At 37.4% G+C, this 27378-nt stretch overlaps 1 protein-coding gene across 1 annotated transcript; it reads right to left on the bottom strand.

Moving 5' to 3' along the window:
• Nucleotides 1–27256, bottom strand: LOC127617096 (fragile X messenger ribonucleoprotein 1 homolog A-like). Its single transcript, XM_052088980.1, has 15 exons — nt 26997–27256; nt 25989–26041; nt 25752–25845; nt 25598–25669; nt 24588–24736; nt 24337–24430; nt 24125–24241; nt 21584–21754; nt 20955–21033; nt 20752–20864; nt 15847–15933; nt 15381–15579; nt 5243–5428; nt 3341–3420; nt 1–2638 (listed from the first exon to the last, which is right to left on the bottom strand). Exons 1-15 carry the CDS (start codon nt 27045–27047, stop codon nt 2471–2473), a joined length of 1713 nt encoding a protein of 570 aa, XP_051944940.1. The 5' UTR covers nt 27048–27256; the 3' UTR covers nt 1–2470.
• Nucleotides 27257–27378: the final 122 nt, after the last annotated feature.

Genomic DNA, 27378 nt, shown 5'->3' with positions numbered 1-27378 from the left:
TTGCAGAGGAAGATCAACCTTTATTTATTGAAACTGCTTGCATACAAAATATATTGCACTATAACCAAACAATGTCAACATAAAACCCAGTCTGTTCTGCTATTATGTACAAAGAAATTATTACCCAATGTGCAGTAACATACAAGGTCAGTCTACCTCAGTATCTACAGTATTTCATGTTTTTTTATTTTTTTTTATTTATTACTTTCAGTCCTTTTTCAAATCATAATAGCCTACGACGTGTGCAAGAGATGGTTTTAAAATTTGTGATCATTTCATATACATTCCAAAAAATAAATAACTAGAAAAAGTCTGTTTGGCAACATTTCAAAGACTCTGAACGGCATTTTTTTTTTTCAACAGACTTCGGTGAACTGCGGCATCTTGCCAGTTTACTGCCCACCGCGGACATGCAGGTTGTAAAAATACTGAGCGTAAACCATTTAAACACCTTATTTTGAAGTGAAAGCTAAATTTTAGGAGCCACAATAAAGTGGTTTGTTTTTTCCTAACCCACAGAGCTGCACATCCTCTGCCAGTCACAGGTTATTTCTACGATTAAAAAGTCTAACCCTTCACATTTTTTGTTTTGTTTTGCATTTATCTTGATTTCAACAGTTTTCACAGGACACTGATCCAAGCAAAATCACTTTGAAACTGGTGTATAAGCTTAACAGGTATAGCTGGTTATTTGCCAAGGTGACTAGTGAGAGCGGAAATAGAAAAAAAGGACACAACTGATTTTAAATGAATTGTTTCTTGTATAGTCGAACCATAAAATCATAAAAACTACCATGGTTACGGTCACAGTAGGTTTTGAAAAAAAAACATGGGTTCAGAACAGCATCGCGTCTTTCTCAAAATGTAAACTAAACTGTAATGCACAAGCACTATTCAGATAAGACAAACGGTTTTCAAAAGTTAACATTGTTTTCTCCTATCTTACCTTGAAGTGAATTCAGCTGAAAAAAGTACAGTAGACTCCAAATTAGCGGAGACATTTAAACTTCAGTTTAGTAATGTTGACAGCATACATGTGATTCACCTGCTGAGGAAGTCTTATCACATTCTAGTTTATTATAGGTTTAGAGATTATAAAGTACTTGCAGAGAAACACAACCATAAGTGCACATTTAAGTTCAAATCTAAAAAGAACAGCAACAATCTCCAAATGGATGACATAATATACAGTATGTAATTCCACAGATTAACATTTTCAGTCTATGATGAGCCATTGTTCAGACAGAGACAAAAAGTTATAGATTTCTGATATAAGTGCTTCACACCTGATGCTGTAAATACAGCTGCAACGATGGCAGTTTTCTGTGACAGCATGAATGGAAAATAAAAAGCATTTCCACCCTGTTTGTGATTAAAAAAAATTAAAAAGCAAATTCACCTAGTCTCATTTATTACAAAAAAGGTGTAATTATGGGAGGTAAAATAAATGTAAACCAAGGAAACTGCAATGCTACGTCTAAATATACACTTACATCTGTTCTATAAATGTAAAGATATGCTAAATTTTAAAATAAATTCATATTCGTGCCGCTTATTGAATTGGCATCAGTGTTCAACTCAGGGTGGCTGATTACAACTTTTGACTTCCAAATATTTATACCATATGCAGGAATCTAGTACAGTTAGGTTAATAACCTGTTCTACTCCCAATTCATGGGAAAGTATAAATCGACTGACTTAATGGAACCTTTCCAGACATCCAAAATGTTTGTGAAATACATGCAGCACAGAGAAAAAAAAAACACCTTAAGTTTTAATTGTCAGTTGGGATTGCAACAAATGTTGGTTAGATAGGTGTTGTGTCTTCCCTGATTTAAACATCCAAATTATGATACTATCCACAATAGTTAAAGGCACAGATCAGACAGGAGCATTTTTTTAACAAGTTTTACACATTTTGTTATTTTTTGTTTGTTGTTTTTCTTCTTTATTTTCTCCTTTGTTTTTTGCTTATGATGTGGCAAAAACCTCACATCAGAATGGGCTTGAGTGATCAAGGACAACAAAGCACGCAGAAACAATGTATGCCATGAGATGTGGCATAAACTTGGGCCCAAGTGCTGGATCCTTTCCCTTTTTTGGACATTATTGAAAACAAATTATTTGAATATGTGTGTCATGATTCTTTTTTTTTTTTTCTTTATTTAAATCCATTTTTCCACAGCTTTTGTTAGTTTCATATGTAGTCATTTAGAAAGTCAATTAGAAAACGTGTAGCTTCTGCTCGGATTTTAGAGACCGATCTCTCTCATGAACGTAGACTACAAAATTCAACACACTTTACACCAAGAGACCTGGTCTTTTTACCCCATGATCAATTACAAAGTGTGCTTTATGTCATGTCTCGCACCATCCCTACTGACCTGGTTCTCTTTGGCCTAATGTGTCTCTAATGAAGAAGCATCAAGAGCTGGGTGGGAGAATGGGCGGGGGGAGGGTACATTTTTGTCTATGAAATCCCGTTCACAACAGCTTGGCTGTCTGGGCTGTCATTCTTCTCTTTCTTCATCCCTCTTTCTTTTATGGGTCTCTGTCGGTTCCCTCCACTGTCTGCTGCTAGACCTTGGGACCCTCGGCTGGTGTGGACGCTCCTCTCGTTATTGCTGTCGATGCGGATCTAGTGAACAACAAAATGATTGGACAAGCGAGTAAATGATGAATGCTTAAGCTAAACACATGATGCATTGTATGTGAATGTTGCAAAATAAATCTTACCAAAATTTGAAAAACAGTACTGCAGTTACTGCCTCAAAGCATTTTCAATGTTTAAGCAAATTTATGTATGTCTAAAGCAGACATATCAAAACTTTGGTACCAATACTAAATAAATATTGTTAATTGGTAATAAAAATCAATCTATGGCAGTGGTTCTGAAACTATGGTGATTGAGTGCCCCAGGTGGTACACACACACACACAACTCTGAAAATTCACAATACTAAAAAAAGGCTCCAGGCATCTTTTGCAAGAGTAGCAAATCTGAGGCAATCAACAACAAAAAAAAAAGGGCAAGATATCTTGTTTGGTCTCAAAACAAGCATCCAGATTTCATGAAGGCAAGCTTTCAGAAAGGCCTTCTTTATTATGTGTATTCTTAGATGTGTATGTTCAGTTCTCAAGAGTGAAATTACAAGTCCTATAACAAAGGGTTAGCAAAGTAAAAATTTTTTTTTGACAATTCAAGAACAATAAGTGAAAAATATTAATTAATATTAACTTGTTTTGTTGTAATGTCATTTATCCAGCATAACGCAAGACGCCATCTTACAGCGAAGGTCAGTAATAAAACATTGAACTGTCAAGTGCCAGTAATACAATACCTGCAGCGAATCTTCTTGGGGTCTCAGTTTGGAGTCTCTAGAACTGCGGGAGCGGGACTCATTCCAGTGCATGTCTTCAGCTGATTTAAGAAATAATTTTATAAAAGACAATAAAAAAATAAAAAGGCAACAATGTGGGCAAATTTTTGATTCTGTAGTATTGAAAATAATAAAATGAATACATGCACTGTTAAAACTGATATCTACTTCTAATATAATATGCTATTTGCATTGTACATATTTTTTATAGATATATATATAGTGAGGAAAATAAGTATTTGAACACCCTGCTATTTTGCAAGTTCTCCCACTTAGAAATCATGGAGGGGTCTGAAATTGTCATCGTAGGTGCATGTCCACTGTGAGAGACATAATCTAAAAAAAAAAAATCCAGAAATCACAATGTATGATTTTTTAACTATTTATTTGTATGATACAGCTGCAAATAAGTATTTGAACACCTGAGAAAATCAATGTTAATATTTGGTACAGTAGCCTTTGTTTGCAATTACAGAGGTCAAACGTTTCCTGTAGTTTTCACCAGGTTTGCACACACTGCAGGAGGGATTTTGGCCCACTCCTCCACACAGATCTTCTCTAGATCAGTCAGGTTTCTGGGCTGTCGCTGAGAAACACGGAGTTTGAGCTCCCTCCAAAGATTCTCTATTGGGTTTAGGTCTGGAGACTGGCTAGGCCACGCCAGAACCTTGATATGCTTCTTACAGAGCCACTCCTTGGTTATCCTGGCTGTGTGCTTCGGGTCATTGTCATGTTGGAAGACCCAGCCTCGACCCATCTTCAATGCTCTAAGAGGTTGTTCCCCAAAATCTCACAATACATGGTCCCGGTCATCCTCTCTTTAATACAGTGCAGTCGCCCTGTCCCATGTGCATAAAAACACCCCCAAAGCATGATGCAACCACCCCCATGCTTCACAGTAGGGATGGTGTTCTTGGGATGGTACTCATCATTCTTCTTCCTCCAAACACGGTTAGTGGAATTATGACCAAAAGGTCTCATCTGACCACATGACTTTCTCCCATGACTCCTCTGGATCATCCAAATGGTCATTGGCAAACTTAAGACGGGCCTTGACATGTGCTGCTTTAAGCAGGGGAACCTTCCGTGCCATGCATGATTTCAAACCATGACGTCTTAGTGTATTACCAACAGTAACCTTGGAAACGGTGGTCCCAGCTCTTTTCAGGTCATTGACCAGCTCCTCCCCTGTAGTTCTGGGCTGATTTCTCACCTTTCTTAGGATCATTGAGACCCCACGAGGTGAGATCTTGCATGGAGCCCCAGTCCGAGGGAGATTGACAGTCATGTTTAGCTTCTTCCATTTTCTAATGATTGCTCCAACAGTGGACCTTTTTTCACCAAGCTGCTTGGCAATTTCCCCGTAGCCCTTTCCAGCCTTGTGGAGGTGTACAATTTTGTCTCTAGTGTCTTTGGACAGCTCTTTGGTCTTGGCCATGTTAGTAGTTGGATTCTTACTGATTGTATGGGGTGGACAGGTGTCTTAATGCACCTAACGACCTCAAATAGGTGCATCTAATTTAGGATAATAAATGGGGTGGAGGTGGACATTTTAAAGGCAGACTAACAGGTCTTTGAGGGTCAGAATTCTAGCTGATAGACAGGTGTTCAAATACTTATTTGCAGCTGTATCATACAAATAAATAGTTAAAAAATCATACATTGTGATTTCTGGATTTGTTTTTTTAGATTATGTCTCTCACAGTGGACATGCACCTACGATGACAATTTCAGACCCCTCCATGATTTCCAAGTGGGAGAACTTGCAAAATAGCAGGGTGTTCAAATACTTATTTTCCTCACTGTATATATATTTATTTATTTTAAATCATTGTTAAGAACCATTAGAGAGGTAAAAATTACTTTTGTATCCTCCCCCTCTTCCTCTCCCTCCACGGCCCCGTGGACCTCCACCCCTTTTGCGTCCATCTGGGACCCTTTTGGGGTAACCCATGGACTCCTCATCTGTGGGGGCCAGGGACCAGTCGCTGAGCTCATCTCTGTGATCAGACTCAGTCTCTGATGCATTAGAGGCCTCAGAGTTTGTGCCTAAGGCAAAAACAATCATTAGTGAATAATTTTATTTGACGCTCACATTTTCAACGGTTACACAATTGATATAGTTTTTATAGTCATATATTAAGATGTTGCTATATTAAAACACTACAATGCCACATTATTTTATGTTTTACCTTGTGAATTTAATAATAGTTTTAAAATATATACTTCAAATCACAGCACTATAACACGCTTCAAAAAAGTTGGAACAGTCAAGCATTTACCACTGTAAGACATTTCTTCTAATATCACTTATTACACGTTTGGGCACTGAAGACACAAGTATGTTAAGATTAGCAAGCTGAATTTTCAGCTGTGCAATTGTACAGGTCTTCTGTGTCATTGATTGGAACACATTGATTGGCCCAAAGAGAAATGGCGTAACATTCTGTGGACAGATGAGAGAAATATTTTTTGTTTCGGGTCTAGTGGTCATTGACAGTACATCAGGCGACCCCCGGGTACTAAATGCAAGCCACAGCACACGGTGAAGACAGTGAAGCATGGAGCCAACAAAATCATGGTATGGGGATGTTTTTCATACGGCGGTGTTGGACCCATTTATCGTATAACAGGGATTATGGATCAGTTTGAATACATCAAAATACTTGAGAGATTGTTGCCCAATGCCAAAGAGGAAATGCCCCTGAAATGGGCGTTTCAACAAGGCAATGACCGCAAACACATGAGTAAGTTAGCAACATCTTGGTTCCAGACAAAAAAGGTTGAGGTAATGGAGTGGCTCCATCCCCTGACCTCAATCCCATTGAAAAATTGTGGGGTGACATTAAAAATGCAGTTTCTGAAGCAAAACACAAAAAAATCACAGGAACTTGGAATGTAGTTTGTTCATCCTGGGCTGAAATACCCATTTCTAGGTGCCAGAAGTTGGTTGACTCGATGCAACGCAGATGTTGCAGCAGTTCAAAAACTATAGTTATGCAACAAAATATTGAGTTTGAAGAGAAAAATGTCAACACAGCTATTTTATTTTGACAGATTAATATTCCTTTGCTTCCTATAAAAGTATAACGCAGACTTGATAAAATTTGTTAATGCTTTGATTTGGAATTGAATGAGTTAAATATGTTTCCACTACATTTGAAATATGGAAATAAAAGCTATTAAAACATATTTGCACTTAATACACTTATTAATGCACTGCTATTTATTTAAACACAAATGTATCTCCCCCTGTGAGACATTATTGGGGACCATGGAATTAGTTTTCAATGTTATGTTGAAGATACCCAACTTTATAGTTCTTCGAAACCTGACAAAATTTTTCCAAATTAACAGAATGTATAAATGATATCAAAGAGCGGATGACTAAGAAATGATTCTAGCCATCTGTACTAAATATTGGAACAAAAACCTAAATTATGATGCTAAAATATAATCAGACTCTTTATGGATGTACCGTAATGTCAACTTCTACAGCAAAAATGTAGGTGTTATATTTGAAAGCAATCTAACCTTTGAAAAACAAACTTCCAATATTTGTAGGACTGCATTCTTCCACCTCAGAATTTGTCATAACTTAGAAATATCGCCACCTCTTGCTGATGCCAAAACACTAAATCATGTGTTCATGAACTCAAGACTAGATTATTGTAATGCATTACTAGGTGGGTGTCCTGCAAGTTTAATAAATAAACTTGATTCAAAATGCAGCAGCTAGTGTGCTAACAAGAACCAAGAAATTCGATCATATCAGCCCTATTTTATCAGCGTTACATTGGCTACCTGTTAAGTTTTGTATTAATTTAAAAACTCTGTTAATTACTTACAAAACTTTGAACGGACTAGCTCCAAAGTAATTAAGTGACCTATCACGCTATAATCCATCACGCTCACTACGATCGCAAAACTACGGCCTGTTAACAAAACAGAGAATACCAAAATCCACAAAAGGGGGGAGATAATTTTCATATTTGGATAATCTATGAAAGTCTTCCTAGCAGTGTTCGGAACTCAGACACACTCTCTCAGTTCAAGTTGAATCTAAAGACTTATCTATTCAGCCAGTCATACAGCTAATTTATCAATCACTTCATAGTTATGCTGCTTTAGTTACAGGTCTGCCGGAACGGAAAATACTAATCTTATTCTTAAACACTTCTTTAAAGTGAATGGCATCTACAACAATCTTATTTAACTTTCCCTGCCTAAATATCAGGATTATATCGCAAGGTTACCAAAGCCATCCATCTCTGGTCCTGCCTGATATCCAACTCCCACAGTCACCGAGTGAGGACCAACTGCAGCACGTACCATCCAGACTTCACGTCAGTGTACAAAGAAGAACTTCTCAGAGGATGAACTGATGCAAGCTTGGACATGGGATTTTCCCTGAGCCACTGTCTCAAGCATGGGCTCAGGCTGGAGTTCACCAAAAATTACCGGTCATAAGCTTCCAGCCGGACTGCAGTGTTCCACACTGAATGATACCTGTATCAACTTGGTCTAACGATGGACAATACACTTAAAAAAAATAAAAAAATAAAAAATAAATAGAAATGAACTACACAGAAAATTAACCACTAACAAAAGCCTTCATCTGCCAAAATCAAAGGACAATGCAACTATGTGCATTTCCTCAGTTAATTCAGGATGACTTCAAGGATTTATGACTAAAACATTGTTCATTCAAAATAGTTTTGTTTAACCATTGACCCACAACACTTAGTTTAGAACTATTAGTGGTTAAAATTAGTAAAGATAAATAACTAATATTGTCATTATATTCATTAATTTTCTGTTAAGGATTAGCTGCTTTGAAACTACGCCTGTTGTGAAATGCGCTATAAAAATAAATGCGACTTGAAGATTTCAGACAAATGACCGTTTTTAAGACAGTGACTTCTGAGGGATCAGAGATCATGCACATTAAGTGCCATTTCTGCATAAACCGAGAGCGCAGGTGCTAGTCTGGCCTGTGTGCAGTCCTGACCGGTCTCTGATTAAGAAAGCGTGGTGCATTTTGAAGTGCAAAATATGGCAATGAAGACCCTGTACATTTACACAGCTGAAGACCAAATGCATGAATGGGGGAAAATTCTGCTTATTTTACTTGGCAAAGGTAGTAGAGTCTACTAAAGTCTAAAAGCTTAGTGTTGTTAGAAGTGGTAATGTTACACAGTGGTCAACACTCTACTATTGCAATTATCCGATTTGAAATTAGCATATATATATATATATATATATATAAATACATGCATACACACACAGTTGAAGTCAGAGGTTTGCATACACCTTAGCCAAATACATTTAAACTCTGTTTTTCACAATTCCTGACATTTAATCATAGAAAACATTCCCTGTCTTAGGTCAGTTAGGATCACTGCTTTATTTTAAGAATGTGAAATGTCAGCACAATAGTAGAGATAATTATTTATTTCAGCTTTTATTTATTTAATCACATTCCCAGAGGGTCAGAAGTTAAAATGCATTTTGTTAGTATTGCCTTTAAATGGTTTACCTTGGGTCAAACTTTTTTAAGCTGTCTTCCACAAGCATCTCACAATAAGTTGCTGAAATTTTGGCACATTCCTCCAGACAGAACTTGTGAAACGGAGTCAGGTTTGTAGGCCTCCTTGGTCACGCATGCTTTTTCAGTTCTGCCCACAAATCAGATTTAGGTCAGGGCTTTGTGATGGCCACTCCGATACTTTGTCTTTGTTGTCCTTAAGTCACTTTGCCACAACTTTGGAGGTATGCTTGATAGAGGTTGATCGATATATCGGTTTTGCAGATTAATTGGCACAGATAACAATTTCTGGAAATATCGGTTATCGGCAAAAATCCACACCGATAATTTCCCCGTTGTTTCCGGTGCTGGAGTGGCGCTGTTATTATACAGTATGAGAGCACCCTCTAGAGGCGAAATAAAAAAAAAAAAAAAAAAAATCACAGATGCCTCGTGGTGTTTGTTTTGACAAGTGATACTGCACACTGAATGCAGCGGAACACTGCAGATTTTAAACACCAACAACTCAAAAGGTATGTATACAGTAAATGTTGTCATATCATTAAAAAGTAATTAATTTGTTGATTGATGCTGCATTAATAAAGAACAGCAGTAAGCAAGCTAAGTTGTATATTTAAAGGTAGTGAGAGATTTGAGAAAAATCTGTTCATGCAGTCAAGAGAAACAAACAAATCAGAAACGCATCTGATTTAAATATTTTTTTTTATCCTCACAATAATAGGTATTTGTCATTTTGATAAGATAATCAAGTGATCGGTGTGTGTGCGTGAGACGAGTTTCTTGGAGAATTTATTCGACCGCAACAGCACAAACAAAAATATCACTGAATCTTATAGAAGCGCTAAAAAAAAAAATACAAAACAATTTAAACAAAGCATAAGACACTGCAATTCACTAGTTTCACATTAAAGACCCCTCACCAGAAGTGAAGTGATCAGCCACTTTAAGACGTGTGATGGCTCTGTGAATCACAAAAGGCTGTGTTTAATAAGCAAATGTATAATATGCACAGCTCCACACATTAGTGAATGGCACTGCTCTGTTCTCACACACACACACACACACACACACACACACACACACACACACACACACACACACACACACACACACACACACACACACACACACACACACACACACACACACACACACACACACACACACACACCTCAGATGTAGATGCTCAATAGTTATACTTATAATATGCATTTAGAAAAGCACCGGGAGGTGCATTTATGTATTGTTGGCAAGTTCACAGTAGTTTAATTCAATTCTTATTCAAATTACTGTGAACTTGCCAACAATACATACAGTACTTCCTGGAGAGTTCAGAATGTCAAATAAAAGCATGAGGGTTTAAAATGTGTACAAACTAAATATATTATGTGTGAATGAAGTCTTACAACTAAATTAAAAAAGCGATCTGAATCCTTTAAAGTCCAGATGCAAGTTGAAACATTTGTGGAAAAAAAATAAAACTGGTTTCTTTTCAATTGAAGATTTGAAAGACTGGAGTTACTGTACAGTTTGCTGCTACATTATCCAGTATACTAATTAATAATAAAGTGTTTCTTAATAAGCTATATATTTATATTGAAATAATGTGTAGTTAGAGGTTTGTGTTTTTACATATTAAAAGAGAACACCCAATTCATTCCACAAAATAAAATGTAAAGATATTTTAAACTTATCATGCAAAAAAACACTGGTATCAGATCAGTAAGGAGATCTCCAGTATCAGTGCATCCCTACTTTGAATGTTTCTTCATTCAGTGTCAATTTTAAAAACCATCGGCCGATTAATCAGTTATCGGCTTGTCATCCCAACTTGGTTATCTACAAAATCCTATATCGGTCGACCTCTAATGCTTGGGGTCATTGTCCATTGTGAAGACACATTTGAGACCAAGCTTTAACTTCCTGTCTGATGTCTTGATGTATTTTCCTTCCTCATGATGCCATCTATTTTGTGAAGTGCACCGGTCCCTCCTACAGTAAAGCACTGAAAATGATGGCTGTGAGGTTCCATGGCATTTATACTTGTGCACTATTGTTTGTACATCCCATGGATGAACCAGACTTGAGGAGATCAACTTTGTTTTATTTCCCCATGATGTCAAGCAAAGAGGCACCACATTTGAAGGTAGGCCTTAAAATACATACACAGGTACACCTACTATCAGAAGCTAATTGGCTAACTTTCCACACACACACACACACACGCGCACGCACACGCACGCATGCACACGCACGCACACGCACGCACACACACACACACGCACACGCACACACGCACACGCGAGAACTGTGGGCCAAAAATTCTGCAAAACAATTTGGCTACCACGGTTTCCCAACCACTGTTTCCATTAGTGTGCCTTTTTCCAGTATTTTAGTGAAGGCATAGAGATGGTGAAAGAGTTTTAAAGTTGCCAATTCAGTATATTTTCCATTACAACGTATTTTATGCAACCAGTTTATATATTTTGTCCATCATAAAATTATTGTTCTAACAAACTCTAGTCTGTTGTCAAACCAAACTCCTCCCATGCCCACAAAATGATGCTCCATCATCACACTTATAGAAAAAAACATTGTCAGTGAACCGAATACAACAGGTGTATTGTTTAACTCAAAGACTAAAAGCGGTTTATTTGTGCACAACATAGATTTACAGATGTAGCTTACTTGTCATGTTTCTTGAGAGAAACGCGACAAGAATAAAGTGATACTGTTACATACGATTACTAAAAGCAATTTCTCCTGTTTTAAACATGTCTAAAAACACAGTGTTTAATGTGTAGATTCTGAGATACTGTAATCTTGACGGAGCGCATTTGACATCTGAACCAGTGAAGGAGGCCGGACAGCTGCTCTCAGGTCCTAGTCACTCAGTACAACTTGTGTGGGTTTGTTTTCTCTCTCTATCAACAACACGACTTTGACCCGGTGCGACAGTCAGGTAAGACTATATTTCTGGACAATAAAGTAAATAAAAAAATATATTTGCTGTGCTGCAGCAAGAATTCATTTGCAAGAACAAATCTACAAATTGGAAGACAAATTTGTTGATTTTTCATTATCCAATTAAAGTTCTTGGCATCGGAGACCTCATTATATAGTGTTCCTATGTTACTTGCATTATTTGCATAGTCTGAATTTCAAACATTACGAGTTCATGCTACTAAGACAGACAGAAAACATGCTTATGTGGGATAGTGGTGTTCCGTGGGATTTTTTTAATCTTAAAGTCTACCGTGGCAGAAAAAAGGTTTGTAAACACTGATCTAAACCACAAATAATGTATCTGCAAAAAAAAGCATCCAAAAGAAAACATACAGCAGTATGTCTATTCTGCAATCCAATGTTACCAAGATGGCTGGGACCACGTCAAACTTTTATCAGCACTTAGAAAGGAAGCATAAATAAAGATAAGCAAAGTGTAATTGATGCTAGCAAAGATAGCTAGCTAACGTTAGAAATCTGACTCTTGCATTCCATTCAACTTGGAAAGTTACTATATTGTTAAAGAAAAGACAGAGAAAAGTGAAGACTTGAGTTTTGAATAATTGTTAAGATATATTGTTTCTAGGAGTTATGCTTGTGATGTGATGCTTGCACAAAAATGTTACTGTATTAGTTACATGGTAAAACTTGGAAAAGGGAGTGTTCAATAAAGATGGTTAAGTTGATTTCAGTTCCTTAAGTGTTTGCTCATAGAAAACAAAGAAAAACCTCACAAATAAAATTCACCTCTGCAATGCCTTTTGATTATTTTATCAAGACATTTCTCATGGTTCACACCCCCACAGCAAATTTGTTTGTCACATAAGAAGTTTCACAAAAGCATGTGTCTTAATATGGTTATTTATATCTTCAGCTTTAGTGTGTCAATAGGAAATATAAATGTTAGACTCCCAAACATTACTTTTGCAAAGAGAAAATATTACAATAGAAGCACAGGAGGGAGCCCTGCAAATGATGTCATGGCACCCACAAAACCACCCTACTGAACATCATGTCAGTCTGAGATTACAAAAAGAGACAGAAGCAATTGAGACAGCCTAAATAGTTAGAAGAAATATGGCGAATTCTCCAAGAAGCTTGGAACATCCTATCTGCCAACAACCATGAAAAACTGTGTCCACTGGTGCTGTTTTAAAGGCAAAGGTGGTCTTCATGTTTACTGGACTTTGTATGACATTAAGTGATAAATTAAAACTTTATCATTAAGTCATGAAGACATCCTCACATGCAAAATTTTGCAAAGTACTGTATATGGCAATAAAAGAGGTGAATTAATAGGAATCTTCATTTGTTTTCTGTGAGTGTTTTTATGGGATGTAGATCTTTCAGAACAATGAGGAGTGCCTATGGTTTGCGTGTTCCACATTTTATCGTAAATGTGTCATGCAGTGTGGGACTCACACTGGTCTGGTCTTGGCTCAGTCTCAACTCCTCAAAGTCTTGAGTCTTGTCTCGGTCTAGATACACTCTGGTCTTGACTACAACACTGGTCAGAAGTTTACAGACACCAAGTTAACTGTGCTTTTAATCAGCTTGGACAATTCCAGCAAATGATGTCCAGCCTTTAGACAATTAGCTTTTGATAGGAGGTGTACTGAATTGGAGGTGTACCTTTGGATGCATTTTAAGACATACACTCAGTGCCTCTTTGCTTGATATAATTGGGAAATCAAAAGAAATCAACCAAGACCTCAGAAAACTAATTGTGGATCTCCCACTCAGGAAGGAGTCACATTCTGTCTCCTAGAGATGAACGTAGTTTGGTGCAAGAAGTGCAAATCAATGCCAGAACAACAGCAAAGGACCTTGTGAAGATGCTGAGGGGAAACAGGTAGACAAGTATCTATCTCCACAGTAAACAAGTCCTATATCGACATAACCTGAACGACTGGTCAGCAAGGAAGACACTGCTCCAAAATGGCCATAAAAAAGCCAGACTACAGTTTGCATGTGTACACAGAACTTACTTTTATATATCCTCTGGTCTGATGAAACATATGTAACAGTTCAACCATAATGACCATCGTTATGCTTGAAGGAAAAAGGGTGAGGCTTGCAAGCCAGAGAAAACCATCCCAACCATGAAACAAGGGAGTGGCAGCATCATGTTGTGGGGGTGCTTTGATGCAGGAGGGACTGGTGCACTTCACAAAATAGAGGATATCATAAAGGAAGGAAAATTATGTGGATATATTGAAGCAACATCTAAAGAAATCAGCCAGGAAGTTAAAGCTCGGTCACAAATTGGTCTACCAAATGGACAATGACCCAAAGCATACTTCCAAAGCTGTGGCAAAATGGCTTAAGGACAAAGTCAAGGTATTGGAGTGGCCATCACAAAGCCCTGACCTCAATCAGAATTTGTGGCAGAACTAAAAAAAGCATGTGCGAGCAAGGAGGCCTACAAACCCAACTCTGTTCTGTCTGGAGGAATGGGCCAAAATTGCAGCAATTGAGAAGCTTGTGGAAGGCTACCTAAAACATTTGACCCAAGTTTAACAATTTAAAGGCAAAGCTACCAAATTCTAACAAAGTGTATGTAAACTTCTGACCCACTGGGAATGTGATGACCCACTGGGAATGTGATGAAAGTAATACAATCTGAAATAAATGATTCTCTCTACTATAATTCTGACATTTCACAGTAGTGATCCTAACTGACCTAAGACAGGGAATGTTTTCGACGAATAAATGTCATGAATTGTGAAACACTGTGAAAAAGTTCAAATGTATTTGGCTAAGGTGTATGCAAACTTCTGAATTCAACTGTATGTATGCATGTATAATATTATATATATATGTATATATTAATATATATATATGTATAATATTAATATATATATATGTATAATATTAATATATATATAAATATATATATATATATATATATATATAATATATATATATATATAATATATATATATGTATAATATTAATATATATATAAATATATATATATATATATATATATATATACACACACACACACACTTTTAAATGTCATTGCATAAGATAGCATTAGACGGTACTAAACCAAGTGACATTTAACAGATTTAGTGGTCAACATTAGTGGAAAATGTCCATAGTTTATGTTATGAACTACACATGTTGTTACTTTACCAGGACATCTGTGTGTACTTTAGGAAATCATACTACATATAGCCACAATAAATCACCTTGAGACCAATTGGTTTCAAGTAATTGTAAAAATTGCTCAGACTGAAGTTGAAGAAAGGTTCAAGCATCATTTGTTTACGGTTGCCACCTGCTTTGAGATTTTATCATCCATTTCAATTACGTTTATACTGTAAAGATGTTTGAGTATATATGCTGTCTGAGGCCAAAGTATATATGTTTTTAAATAGTGGCTTCAGTTTCAACTTTTTTGGGTCAGTGTATATTTCTGTCATTTTGGGTCCACCATACCAGATGCCAGTGTTGGGCCCCGCCTCCCTCTCCCTCCACGACTGAAGGGTTTGACACCACCTCGTGACAGGCCCATTCCATTATCAGCGATGAAGGGTTTGTCTTTCTCAGGTCGTCCTGGCGGACCTCTGGGTCCTCCACCGATCTGTCTGAGCTGCTCATCAATCTGAAGTCTCTCCATCCGCAGCTGGTCTACCTCCTGAACAAACAATTATAATCAACAGTCCATAATCAACAGTCCAAATGTCACTATTCGCTACTCTTTGAATGGAAAAGAGCAACAACGAAATTCGCAAAATATCTCCTTTTGTGTTTGACGGAAGAAAGTCATATGGTTTTGGAAAGAAAGAGGGGTGAGTAAATGATTACAATTCACCCAAAAAATGAAAACTTTAATTGCTGCATTCATGACTTTATTTGACGTGCACTGCAAGTACACATCAACAAGAAGAAAAAGTAATCATACCTTTAGATAATTCAGATGATAATCCAGAAGAATGCGGGCGTTTGAAATGCTTTCCTTCGTCCCCACAAAAACAAATGGCACCATTCCCTGGAAGTGCAATACCAGTACAAATTATAGTTTAAGTAAAAAAAATGCAATAAAAAGAATTGCAAAGTTTTACATTTAGGTCAACACCACAAAGAGGGATCTGGGCAAATTCTTTTTCAATTTTTTATATCGGTAAAAGTCCGACTGTAATCATTGTCTAAAGTTTTAATTCACAGGGCTGCATGAGGGTCCAAAAAGTTGAGACAATCACTAATCCACGGACATATATTCTGGGGTTATTCATTTTAAAGAATAAGCTAAAAAGAACCAACTCAAGCCATTTTAATGATAAAAGTATACAAAATTATTAGAATTAGCTGCAAAAATAAAGGGTAGTTTGGTGCAGCTTGCTACTGTTTCACAAATATGTTCAGATTCGATAACACCATGTAACACGTATTTTTCTTATTTGGTTCCTGGATAGTAAGTGTTATTTCCTAAATATTTATGCCTCAATAGTGTAGAAAATGGCTATTATTCCCCACAAACTTTGCTTTTCTGACCAAGACAGTGATATTTTGAAATGTACCTATTTTCTAGAACATTGCAGATAAATTCAGTGCAGAGTAAACGTACTAGAACTTTCCAGTAATATAAATCATAGTATAAATACAGGGGCCTTAAGCCCACCAGTTCAGTTCCAGCTGCCTAAGTGAATACATATCAAGACCTTGCTGGATGCCTTGAAGTATGATGAGTACGGCTGAGAGGTCATAGGAGACTTCAAAATTGTGGCAATCCTGATGGGTCTCCAAGACGGTTTTACTAAGTTTCTCTGCTATATTTACCTTTGGAACAGCAGGGACTACCACAGTTGGGACTGGCCACAACAGGCCGAGTTCTCTTTGTGGAGAAACAATGTCAAGTGGGAGCCACTGTTGGACCCCCGGAAGGTACCGATAACACCATTGCACATCAAATTGGGAGTTATGAAACAATTTGTCAGAGCTCTAGATAAGGAGTCGTCAGCCTTCAAGTACCTTCAAGACTTCTTCCCTAAGCTGTCTGAGGCAAAGGTCAAAGCCGGTGTCTTCGTCAGACCACAGATAAAGATGATCCTGGAGTGCAAGGAATTCCTAAAGAATCTCACAAGTAAGGAGAAAGCAGCTTGGAACAGCTTTGTTGCAGTGATTCGGGGCTTCCTGGGCAATCACAAGGCCGAAAACTATGTGGAGCTGGTTGAGACTCTGGTGAAGAACTACTGCACACTGGGCTGTTGGATGTCCCTCAAAGTCCACATCCTTGATGCTCATCTTGATAAATTCAAGGAGAACATGGGAGCATACTCTGAGGAGCAAGGTGAGTGCTTCCATCAGGATATACTGAACTTTTAACGCAGCTACCAAGGACAGTATAATGAGAACATGATGGGTGACTACATTTGGGGGCTGATTCGTGAAAGTGATTTACAGCATAATCGTAAATCTCGAAAAACTACTCACTTCTAAATCTTTTGTAGTCATTTTTGTATTACTTTAGTATAAATACAAGTTAATTTGGATTCATATGTTGTCGTTTTTTTTTTACTTTATGTGAATGGATGGTGTTTTTTTTACCTCATTGGAATTAGGCACATTTCAAAATATCACTGTCCTGGTCACAAAAGCAAAGTTTGTGGGGAATAATAGCCATTTTCTATACTTTTGAGGCATAAGTAATTAGGAAATAACACTTACTACCAGGAATAAAAATTGTGTTACATAGTGTAATTGATTAGTTTAGTGACCCCTTCTGGAGGTACCACTAGGTGGCAACAAATGAAAATGAAATGTAATATTTAATGTAGCTTTGTACTCTCAAAGATATCATTTGTGAGGCAAAACGTGTGCGAAAAGAACTTGTGTGAATTTGGAGCCGAGGTTGTGCTGACGCATCGCTTCATAGACTAAAATATATTCGACAACACTGACACAAGTCATGTGACATCAGTCACTTATACACATTAATAGCTCTTCCGCCCTTTTCTCTCATTGATGAGCAAGGTAGACTCACATGTCGATGCTCAAGTAAACAAACAACATGCCCCTCTCATTCAGTTGGTCAGTACAAGTACCAGGTTATTCAGTTTGTTTATGAATAAGAAGTTTCTCGAATGCTGCTTCTTTACATGCGCTGCTGAAGCAAGGCACGTGACTGGTCGTAGCTGTAACCAATCAAGAGATCTGCCTCGGTTGCACCACGATTGCCAAGCTCACGATTGGCTGCTGCTGTAATCAATCATGAGGGTGTAAGCCTCTACACCCTTAACCGCGGATGTTGTCTGGGTCTCGTTTGGAAGGCTGCATGCTAGGAAGGATGTGTACTTTGAAGGCTGCAGTATACAGAGTGTCCTCCTTTAAACGAGTCAGCCTTCGTAGTACAATTTATATATATATATATATATATATATATATATATATATATATATATATATATATATATATATAAAAATTATACATAATATCTACTCTGCACCCATCTACTGAGGTAATTCAACATTCCTTGATTTTGAACATCATATGGAGTGGTGGTGGTGTAGTGGTCTAAAGCACATAACTGGTAAACAGAAGGTCGCTGGTTCGATCCCCACAGCCACCACCATTGTGTTCTTGAGCAAGGCACTTATCTCCAGGTTGCTCTGGGGGGATTGTCCCTGTAATAAGGGCTCTGTAAGTCGCTTTGGATAAAAGCGTCTGCCAAATGCAGAAATGTAAATATTTATGGGCAAATTGGCATCATTTGTTTTGACGGCTAGATACGTCATAAGAGGCTGTCTTGTTTCAGAAAAGAGAGTAGGACATTTCGATTGCAGCCTCTGAATGAGTCCTTTTACAGGAATTCAGAGGATGCAAGAGGTGTTTCCTTTGTGGGCACTCACAACCCACAGTTCTTTGCTTCAACAGAAATGTCTAAAAATAAATTATGCCAATTTGCCCGTAAATATGATGTTCAAATGCAAAGAATGCCTCCGGAGGCCAAATCCGTCCAAATGAGACACATACGGTGGCCGAGAGAGCTCAACGTGCTGCAACCTAAAGAAGACGCATGCAAATAGAAAAAAACGCATGCAAATAAAAAAAAAAAAAAACACCCGCAAATTAAGAAAACATCTTCATCAGTTTCACAACACACGTGTGCTCCAAATACTCACAACACAACCAAATACAGAAACGCGCTGCAAGTAACACAGACCACAACGGAAATGTTTCCGGGGGAACCAAATAAGTGACGAACCCGGCTGGGACGTGCTTACAGCAAAGAACTGATATTGACAAGTGAAATCCTATATTTTTTTTTTATAAATAAACTATAATATTAAAATAATATTGTAATATATTGTATATAGAAATAATATTATAATATTATATTGTAATATTATACTTTTTTATAGTTCTTCTACTCTTTGCTAACAGCTCAAAATTGTACTTTATTTTAACTTTTTTTTTTCCCGCAAAACATAGTGATTAATTTTTTATGACATACAACTTGTATACAATATACAAAATGTATTAACAATATGTTCAATGTCATCAGAAATGAGAAAAGAACAATGAGCTGAAAACTAAAATAAATAAAAAAGATAGAGAAGAAGAACATGAAGGAAAGATATGAATCTTTACATCAGTTACACCAGAGCCATTCTCTCCATGGCTCTGAGTTACACTATACAAATTACATCATGTTATGTTTAAATTTTCATAAAGAAAAGTTTCTTAAGAAGGTGTAGGTAATGTAGGGTCCAATGTTTTAAAGTTGAGACACTGACACACAGATATATAACGGATATATAAAACGCATATTTTAACAGTTTTTTTGTAAAGTAAAAATAAATGTATTTGCAACCGTTATGTTAACAGCATTATATTTCTGTCCTCAGAACAACTATTCAGCTGATGGACAACGTGCTGCGTTGTCATGGGAACATCCCAGGTGAAAATAATTACGTTGGAAGTTGTCTTTCATTGCTCCCTTCATCAAGTGCGTTCCAAACGGCTACATAAATGGCACACTAGTGCCATGCTCACTCCAAAGTCCCACTTGAAGAGCTCTGCCGTCTGCCCTTCGAAGGGAGTAGGGCATAGGGATGCTCATGTGCAATAAGCACGTCCCAGCCAGGTTCCTCACTTATTTGGTTCCCCCGGAAACATTTCCGTTGTGGTCTGTGTTACTTGCAGCGCGTTTCTGTATTTGGTTGTGTTGTGAGCTTTTGCAGCGCGTTTCTGTATTTGGTTGTGTTGTGAGTATTTGGAGCACACGTGTGTTGTGAAACTGATGAAGACGTTTTCTTAATTTGCGGGTGTTTTTTTATTTGCATGCGTTTTTTTCTATTTGCATGCGTCTTCTTTAGGTTGCAGCACGTTGAGCTCTCTCGGCGACCGTAGACACAGCCGTTGTTTCACAATGTGCAGCGCCAGCAGTGAAAAAAAATATATACAAATTTGTGTATTTGACTCCTATTCAGAGTCAGATCGTTTTTGTGCTTGTAACGGAAACCTTGCTAACAACAGCCAAATGGTTATATTAATATTTTCCAGGACATTAGGTATTTTTCGAATTTTCCATGACAATTCCAGGTTTTCCAGGACATGTGGGAACCCTGTTCATTGAGTAAAAGATGTAAATATAAAGCTAGTTTTGCTTAGTCATTCTTAATACATCTAGATGGGATTACAATATTCTGAAATAAGCATTCCTCGACAGTCTACAATTATTAGTGGGCTGCAATACATTCCACTTGAATTACTATAAATTAATGCATTTCCCCAGCATCTACACTTCTGCCACCCATAACTACAACAGTGGCTATATTGAGCCAGACACACACAAACACACACAGACCTCCTCTAATGGTGATGGCATTTTATCATTTTCTGGTTCCACTCGAACTCTGACGACTCCTGATTTATCCACAACCTCTTGAATCAGCTTACCACTCTTGCCAATGACTTTGCCTGTTGGATGGGGGGGGAAATCATTTAAAGCCTAGTTTTCAACATCATGGTACAGGAAAGGAGATTCAGTCCATGTCTATTTGGCCTTACCAACTAAATTTTTAGGAACTTTTATAACATCTTCAGAGAATTCCAGGTAGCTCCTGGCCTTCCGTACTGCTTCCTGGTCCTAGAATTCAAACAAATCACAAATGTCAAATCATCTTAAACATTTGTGTTCTTATTCCCACATGTGATATCAAAAGTACTAGTACTTAAGTTGATACTTCAAAAAAAAAAAAGTTACTATACCAATATCTCTACATTGTCGGTACTACTTAACTCAATTTGGTTTCCAAGCGTGTTCACTGCGGTCAAGCAGTGTGCATCAATTAAAGTTCCCGCACCTTGACTCTTCCAGTCATTCATGATTTTCAATTAAGGATTTTTTTTAAATCCTTGAACAGAGATTCACATAAAAGAGCAATTTCTAGGAGATTAAATATCCAGAAGAATAAATATTCACTGCAGCAATTTCCATATCTTTTATACGACTAAGCTTTAACTAATTTCCATGACTTTTCCAGGACTTGACCAGGTATTTGGGCTATACAGGGTAATCTATAAAAGCTGTAATATCTACAGAATATAAGCCGTTAGTGCAATCTTTTCTGACTAGTTGTAAATGAGTGGGTGAACGTGACAAGAGACGATGGCTGTAACTTCAGCTGTCTGGTTACCTCTCCATAAATGTGAAACGTGCATGTCTCCTCATCTAGATCTATGGTGGTGACTCCAGGAATCTTTCGGGCTTGCTGGATGTTTGCCCCATGGGTGCCTATAGCCAGACCCATGAGGTCATCTCGAACCACAAACTGCTCGTGGAACCTTGAGGCCAGTTGGCGAGAGCTCTGTGAGACAGAAATGGGATGATTATCAATATCTGTAAAAATGGTCAAATTTTCAAGAGCTTAACCAATACATACAAGCTGCCCAAGCATCTGTAAATAGAGTTTTGCACATCAGAGTATCAAATTTTGCCTAAACATGGATACACAACAGCTGTGCATTTGCTTGTATGATAAAGTAATACCCATTTGCACCTGTTAAATATAGACGGTCTCTAATGACACACCATGTATGTGTCCAGTAATGTGATTCCTGACATTCTCCCAGTAAGAAATCAACCAGTGAAGCTATTTTTTAGCTTTTTTTATTATTATCATCATCAATCAATGCCATCATACAGAAAAAATATTGTTATAGTTAATGTTCACTCAAAAACGTTCTGTCATTATTTCCTTAACCATGTTTTTACCCATATGATATTCAATCTTTGATAAGTAGTTAGGCGGTATTTTAAACTCCAGGCACCAGCACACTTCATGTGATATCGGAGGAATGAGTGACGTAGTTTAGAAAAACATTTGGCCCAAATGAAGGTGTTTGAGCTAGTTTCAGTGGTCCGTAACAGCTCGCCAGTGCGAACCTATAGGAAAACTTCTTAACGGCTGCTAAACACATTCTTACTGCCACTGGTCCATGTCATCGGGAGGTGTGGCCTGTACTACTTGTGCCCAGAGTAATTAGGTAGCTGGTACAAATTTACTTGCATCCGTACGATCGTTCACGTAGACACATTCTGCAAGGACATGACATGCAATTTTTTGTTTAATCAACAAAAGGAATCAAATATATTTAAATACTCTTAAGTGCCCATTCACTTTGATAATGTCAGTAAATTTTTTTTTGCACCAACTGTCTATAATTTTTCACACCATTTCTCGCCCTCTGTCTCAAACGATTCTTTAAACTTCAATGTAAATGCCCACTGTTCTGATTGGCTAACATAGTCCAGCCCCTCAAATTTTGCCATATTTGAAACTCAATCAGAAGAGAAAACAAGCTCTCCGCAACATTATATAACACATTTCAGGGTTTACACAACGCACGTCCAAAACATTGTATCCATATATATTACACTGCTCATTCAAGCACATTAGAATCAGCATCATAACTATCAAACAGTCATGACATATGAAATATACACAAATGAAACAGTTTACTCATGATTTTCAGTCAAGTCCAAGTGTTTTTAACTGCCCCATTCTTCTTAAATAAGGTATTTTGCAACACTTGAATAGTATTATGACTGGTTCACAAGCAGCCCATTCTGATATTAGCACATTCACAGTCCATAGCACAGTGAAACAAAATTCTCACACACAGGCACACTGAGGTGCAGATCGGCAGAAACAAATCCAAATGGTCAAAGATGTCCAGCTAGTAATAGTTTACATACACCAACAATTAAAGTTAGCGCAGATGGGCGCAAGAACAGCAAGCAGTGTAGCTGAATGAAACCGAATGGCATCTCCGTTTCTGAATTGCAACTTGACACTACGTCTTTTAAAAGCAGCATGATAAACATGACAATGGTCAAATACATCAGTGTAGGGTTAGGGTGCGATGACACATGTTGTGGGGTGTGTAAATACAACTGAGAAATGTCTCGTGACATCACAAACACAGTTTTAAAAATGAGACATTTCAAACAGGTGGGAATTATAAATGCTCTCTTTAGACTGGGGAGGAAGTTTTGAGTTCTGAAATTTACAGTATGTTTTTATAGTAGTTCCATCATATACACTCACCGACCACTTTATTATGTACACCTACTCATTCATGCTATTATCTAATCAGCCAATCGCGTGGCAGCAGTGCATGAATAAGTAGGCATACATAATAAAGTATGTCTAAATATCAAGGAAAATGTGAGTTTTCCATTTCATGACCCCTTTAACATCATATTAGTTGATGTTTCAAATGTGGTCTTCAGGGTCCTCATATTCAAATGTTTCTCTAAACACCTCCCCCAACGGTGTGGATGTTGTCTGAATGTTCCCAAACAGCTGTTTCGAACTTCTTTTAAAGAACGAAGGAGAACTTCTCTGTAAGTGTGCTGTGGCCTGTAGTCACAATTCAATCATTGCATCTTTTCAACAAAAAAAAAAAAAAAAAAAAAAAAAAGTTTAATCAGTCAATGGTGACTGACGCTGTCATTCCACCTAACATTTCCTTGTGTGTTACACAGAAGAAAAAAAAAAAAAAAAAAAAGTAATTTGGAGGAACCCAAGGGTGAGTAAAAATGACAGAATTTAAATTTTTGGGTGAATTATCCCTTTAAGACTGTTAGAAAGCATTAATAAAGTCTTTGCCATCTAAATATAAATAAGTGGGGTGAACTTGACACTAAATGCCAGGGGTTTCTACAACCGTACCTCCAGTTGCCTGGTTGCTTCTTCATTCCGCAGCATCAGCGTCAGCTTTGTACGCAGACTCCTGAAGTGCATGTCACTCAACATAGATATTCGTTTTGCTGTAACCTCATTAATGGACTGCAAAAAAAAAAAAAAGAAATTATCCAATTCATGAAACTTAAAAACCAAAGCGTACATTAGTCCTCAAACTGATTTAAAACACCGTCACTTACCAAAATAACCAGCTGCTTTTCGTCAGCGTCGTAAGTGACGTAAAGTGCTCCAATCGCTTTTTTAAAATCCTTATGAGCGGAGTCCTTTGCACACCTACAAAACAATCAAAAGATACTGGCCAAGTTATTGCAAAGCACACACAGACACATTTGTATGGTAGAATATCAGCTGAAAAGTTGCAAGTACAAAAAATAAAATAAAATAAAAACGATTGAACAACTCTGAAGCTTTTCAATACCTGGCTACTTACATTTGTCGAAGGTCTTCTGGAACGTCTAGTCTGGTTTTGAGAAAGGTGTTCTTTGAAGCTGGTTTGTTGGGGTTCACAGGTCGTAGCCTCTCTAATGTGACTATTTCATTTAGCGTCGCATCACAGGTTGCATATTCTATGACATAAAACTGTGAATGAAAGAAAATACATTTTCATTCAGACTTCACACATCTTCATTCTAGTATTCTCTAAAGTAGTGCTTTAGGTCTCAGATTGTACTTAAGACATCAAGTGGCAACATAACAGTGTCCTAAAATATCGACCATAAAAATGTCAATAAAACCACCCTTAAAAACAAATAATTTATTGATATTTATTTTACCTTAAATAACTTTTAAATATTTTTTCCATTATTATTAGTTTTCAAGGATGGGGGCGTGTCATACAACAATTCTATGTTGGCAGTTGCCTAAAGATGCGGTCACACTACACTTTAAGCATGCAAAAAAACGCAACAGACCAGAATATTGTCACGTGAGAGACTTCTGGTTTAAATAATTAAAAACACAGAATTTTATATACAAAATAAGAAAATATACAATCTACTCTCTTTCCTGCAGCAATAAAAACATGCAGCTTTGAAATATGTATTCATTGCGTTGAGCCAAGAGTTCAGCACATGACGTTTTGGTCTACTATTTGTCACACGATTTCACCTCAAATGGATTCGCAGGTCAGAGTTCACCAGACCTGAACTTTCGTCCATAGCAAAATGCAATGTCTCTTCACAGGAGCTTGCATTTCCAGTGTCCTGTGTTTGGATGCTTTTGAATAGGAGTCAGTGGAGCATGAAGTTTAGTGACCGTACATTAATTTGGCTAGCTACTACCAAGTGACAGATTAATTTGTGCCAAAATAACATAGAATTTCAGGTCTTTGCAATCAACAACAAAAGACACGGGAAGCCTTTTCTCTTCATTTATAGAAAGGTCCAATTGTTGGTCTGTTTTATGGCTTTCTTTAGACAAGACCCTTGTTACCAAACTTACCTCTCCTTTCACCATTCGAACTTTGGCTAACCACCAACCACATGGCTCCTTATCATTGGCCCTGGAGTACACCTGTGGAAAAGATGTACATAATAAACACTTTACAGAAATGAAATATTTGTTTGATGTTTGGGCAATCTCTGATAGGTCATACCTCCACTTCATCACTCTCATTTATCTCTTTCTGAAATCCAGTTGGAGGTGGAAACCGAACATCGTGGAAAGGAATCTGTCGCTCTGGTTGCCAACTGTGAAATGAAATAAAGAATGTTTTGATGTAAACACATTTTTGTTTTTTTTTTTTGCATAATCCTACATACTCCATAATATTATGCAAGAAAATATGTGTGACACCGTAAACATGCATTTGTATGCTGAAGTTGGTACTCACTTGTTCTCAAAAGACACTGTGACCGTGCTTTCGTGAACATCCTTAATAAGAGCCTGTAAGAGGAGACAAGTCATTATTATTTTATTGGCTCATTCTCAAAAACTAGTAAGCTGCCTATCCGGAGAGTCTAGATTCCATGTATCTTCAGAATATAAGAGGAACAAAATTGCAATTGCTGGTTTAGAAAAACAGCTATAGGGTAGTGGGTATGAAATAGTTGTGAAAAGATGACATGTCCTGTGGTGTGACATTCAATATTCCATCTAAACCCATTTTGCTCATTCTATTATAACAGCCTAATGCATGCAGCTTTTATGACCCAATTAATTTGTCAAAATGCAGAGTCATTTAAAATGTGACAAATGAAGGCAGAAAAGGTGCTTAAAATGATAAGGTGAAAGCCTAACATATATATTTTTCATAGTATGATGAATACATTTTTACCCTAAAATATTGACATTAATAAAGTCCTATGGACACATTTGCCTTAACTACCCTTAAATACACAACTAATCATACAGTTTATAACAATTAAGCAGTAATGATGTTTATGATCATCGGGACTCTAGTTAAATCTACATTGGTATTCGTGGATTTCACATGCAGTCTTTAAGTGACAGTGCTTTCAATCCTCCCTAATAATCCAAATAGATGACATAATATTTACAATTTTAGCAAATTTGTCACCAATAGTTACTATCAGAGGGACTCACTATCATGCACAGACCCAGAAGAACCAAGCCAGAACACTGACACTGGTGTCAAGATATGCATTAATAATATACATGATATGAGATGATTGCGATGCATCTTTAAAGCCAATTACATCTGATCTCGCATACATGAGGCGAAGAGGCCTGGTGTAATAAGGCAGACTGGGCCTAGCGCACCACAACGAATGAAAATCTGCGTATATGGCGAATTGAATCGTAATTTTCCATCAACATTTTAATCTTCCGGAGAGTTATGCATATACAGGAGTCGTATATTATGAGATGTGACCCGCACCTTGTAGAAAGCTCCGCTCGCGCCTCGGACTTCCACCGCGAGCTCGTCCATGACGCCAGAAACCTAATACAAAACTGATCAAAGCTGCAGTCAACTCAAGCTTTCTTTTACAGAGAAGAGCGGTATTCTGTCCGGACGTAATCGTTTACGAGCGTGTGCACCGATTATCGTGTTGGTTTTCGAGGAAATTAAAGCGAAACATTGATGTCCGGACGCTGTGCAGCAGCTGCCGTTGCATTTATGTAAACACACAAGAGCCTCATTAGTTCCCCCCGTCACGTGACAAGGATCCGCTTCGGTTCAGTCATGAATAGACACGCCCCCGTCACGTGACGGCTTCGCTTCTTCTGCTCAATAATAAAGAAAACATTGACACTTTAAG

Source organism: Xyrauchen texanus, chromosome 23 (assembly GCF_025860055.1).
Source record: "Xyrauchen texanus isolate HMW12.3.18 chromosome 23, RBS_HiC_50CHRs, whole genome shotgun sequence".
NCBI classification, from domain to species: domain Eukaryota; kingdom Metazoa; phylum Chordata; class Actinopteri; order Cypriniformes; family Catostomidae; genus Xyrauchen; species Xyrauchen texanus.
Note: the sequence above shows the minus strand (reverse complement) of the source record. Positions and strands in the feature narration are given on the sequence as shown.

Bases quoted from the DNA above. Each gene is read 5' to 3' on its own strand.
- LOC127617096 (XM_052088980.1), bottom strand. From the start codon at position 27,047: ATGGACGAGCTCGCGGTGGAAGTCCGAGGCGCGAGCGGAGCTTTCTAC. The intron at 24,737-25,597 runs GTAAGTTTGGTA...TTTCATTCACAG, and splicing joins TTCGAATGGTGAAAGGAGAG to TTTTATGTCATAGAATATGC. The intron at 21,034-21,583 runs GTAACCAGACAG...TTTGAATTCTAG, and splicing joins CGTTTCACATTTATGGAGAG to GACCAGGAAGCAGTACGGAA.